Source organism: Penaeus vannamei, chromosome 28, assembly GCF_042767895.1.
Source record: "Penaeus vannamei isolate JL-2024 chromosome 28, ASM4276789v1, whole genome shotgun sequence".
NCBI lineage: Eukaryota > Metazoa > Arthropoda > Malacostraca > Decapoda > Penaeidae > Penaeus > Penaeus vannamei.
In genome coordinates, this window is record NC_091576.1 from 7,776,596 (window position 1) to 7,779,095 (window position 2,500).

The 2,500-nt window shown below is 44.5% G+C and overlaps 1 protein-coding gene across 2 annotated transcripts; it reads left to right on the forward strand.

The window, feature by feature from the left end:
• The first annotated feature begins 729 nt into the window (after positions 1 to 729).
• On the forward strand, positions 730 to 2,090 carry LOC138867162 (uncharacterized). 2 transcript variants are annotated; one of them, XM_070141742.1, is made up of 3 exons: positions 730 to 849; positions 994 to 1,564; positions 1,640 to 2,090. In XM_070141742.1, exons 1-3 carry the CDS (start codon positions 844 to 846, stop codon positions 1,840 to 1,842), a joined length of 780 nt encoding a protein of 259 aa, XP_069997843.1. In that variant the 5' UTR covers positions 730 to 843; the 3' UTR covers positions 1,843 to 2,090. The 2 variants fall into 2 exon arrangements, with proteins under 2 accessions (XP_069997843.1, XP_069997842.1); XM_070141741.1 differs by having other exon boundaries at positions 994 to 2,090.
• The last annotated feature ends 410 nt before the right edge of the window (positions 2,091 to 2,500 follow it).

A 2,500-nucleotide genomic window follows, 5' to 3' on the forward strand; every position in this document is an offset into this window, starting at 1 on the left:
AAGTATTGCAGGTTGATAAAAATCAGGTAAAAACTTGCAGAGGGGATGTGAATTATCGGTTACAATCTTGAATAAGACTGAAAGAGCCCCAAAAACTCTACGCTGTCCAATGTCCAAATTTAAGTCAGACAGGACAAATTTTATGGAACGATCAAACAGTCTTAAGTGTGAATCTGCAGCAGATAACCACCCAGGAGGACAATACTCAAAATATACATACATGCATACATACATACATACATATATATATATATATATATATATATATATATATATATATATATATATATATATATATGTATATATATACATATACATATATATATATATATATATATATATATATATATATATATATATATATATATATATATATATATATATATATATATGTATGTATGCACACACAACCGTATACGGGCTTGACCTTTCCTTACATCTTGTAATGTATTTTTCTTTAACCCGGACACTCGCTTGTTCTTATAGTTCTGTTCATGTCTTTCAAGTCATCAGCTATCAATGAAATTAAATAAATGAAATGTGTGAATGTACATTTCGTCATTCAAAAGCGAAAGCGTGTTTGGATTTCGAACGTTCATAGGACCGGCTAGCCTTGTGCGAGCCTCCAGCCGCATTGGTCAATATTTACTTATTCACGGCTGCAGGAACGCTCAGAATGGAGCCTCAGAGAAAAGGATTTTAAGCCTTTTTGCTCTGAGGGGAAAGTTACGCCTTGCCCTAACTACTTGTTTATCTATCAAGCAGAGGGAAAAAGAAAAGATTTAGGAGTATAAAAGCCCAAGCAAAACCGGGCAAGGCACATTCATCTGCTCCCCAGACAGGATGAGGGTAAGACCTGCGCCTCGAACGGCCTCCGCAAACTCGTTTCCAGCTGGTTCGTGGTGCCGCCACGGAGGCTGCTGTGCCTGTCGTCTCATTGGCTCGTCATCTGTGCCTTCCGCCTGCTGAGCTCGTCCTCTGCTTGTCTTTCAGCGTGTTCCGGTCTGCTCCCTCCTGGCGCTGGCGCTCTTCGCTGGCTGCTCGTCCGCCACCTACGGGAACGGCGGGGCTGGCGGCGGAGGCGGAGGCTTCGGTGGAGGTAGCGGAGGAGGCGGAGGCGGAGGCTTCGGTGGAGGTAGCGGAGGAGGCGGAGGCTACGACGGCGGAGCAGGCGGAGGCATCGGAGGCGGTGGATGCTCCGGCGGCGACTGCGGAGGCTCAGGAGGCTATGACGGAGGATCGGTCGGAGGAGGTGGATGCGGCGGAGGTGGGTGTGGAGGATCGTCTGGTGGGTATTCTGGTGGATCGTTAGGAGGAATAGGGGGCGGATTCGGAGGCGGCGGATCTTCTGGTGGAATCGGAGGTGGATTTGGAGGAGGAGGATCATCTGGTGGGTATTCCGGTGGATCTTCTGGTGGAATCGGAGGTGGATTCGGTGGGGGAGGCTCATCAGGTGGATATTCCGGTGGATCTTCTGGCGGGATCGGGGGCGGATTCGGAGGTGGATCGTCTGGTGGATTTGGAGGAGGAGGATCATCTGGTGGGTATTCCGGTGGATCGTCTGGTGGAATTGGAGGTGGATTCGGCGGGGGAGGATCCTCAGGTGGATATTCCGGTGGATCGTCTGGTGGAATTGGAGGTGGATTTGGAGGCGGATCAGATGGTGGAATCGGAGGTGGATTCGGCGGGGGAGGATCCTCAGGTGGATATTCCGGTGGATCTTCTGGCGGGATCGGGGGCGGCTTCGGAGGAGGTGGCGGTTCCTCCGGTGGAATCGGCGGTGGGTTTGGAGGAGGGTCTGGTGGGTCCCTTGGCGGGTACCTTCCGCCTTCAAGGAAGTAATCCCTTCGGAAGCCTTTCTTCCACCTGAAGGAAAAACCTGGTCACGTGATACTGTCGCTCTCTTATGTAAATTTGTTCATTAATATATTTCGTGTCATTTAGGAGAGAGAGAGAGAGTGTAATCTTCAAGGATTGGTTTACTAAAATAAATACTTGTCCCATTTCTTATAATGCACTGTGTAAAATAAATCCTTTGTGTATTCCCTGATATAGCAAAAATAAATAAATATTATATATATTAACGATAAGTGATGGTGTTTAATTTAAAACAATCATGCAAACTGTGATCGTCTTTCTGAGGCGCTTTTCAAGAGAAGAAAAAACTAGAAGCAAACGCAAATGAAAATAACTAAAATGCAAAGAACAAATGTCTCTGCACGACCAAATTTATTTGCTTATTTATCTTTTTTTTTTAATTCCTCTCTCTATTCATTTATCTGTACTGATTTGAATTAATGTACTATAATAATAATGGCTATTATCATTACCGATATAGTCATTGTCATTATTATGAGAACTATTACCATTATTACTATATTTTTTGTTATTATCCTTTGTGTGTGTGACTTTAGATATTTTGCATTTTAGCGAATTTTGTACAAAAAGAAAGACATGCAATCTTTCTAACCTAACCTTCCCTGCACCATTAGAATGAAAA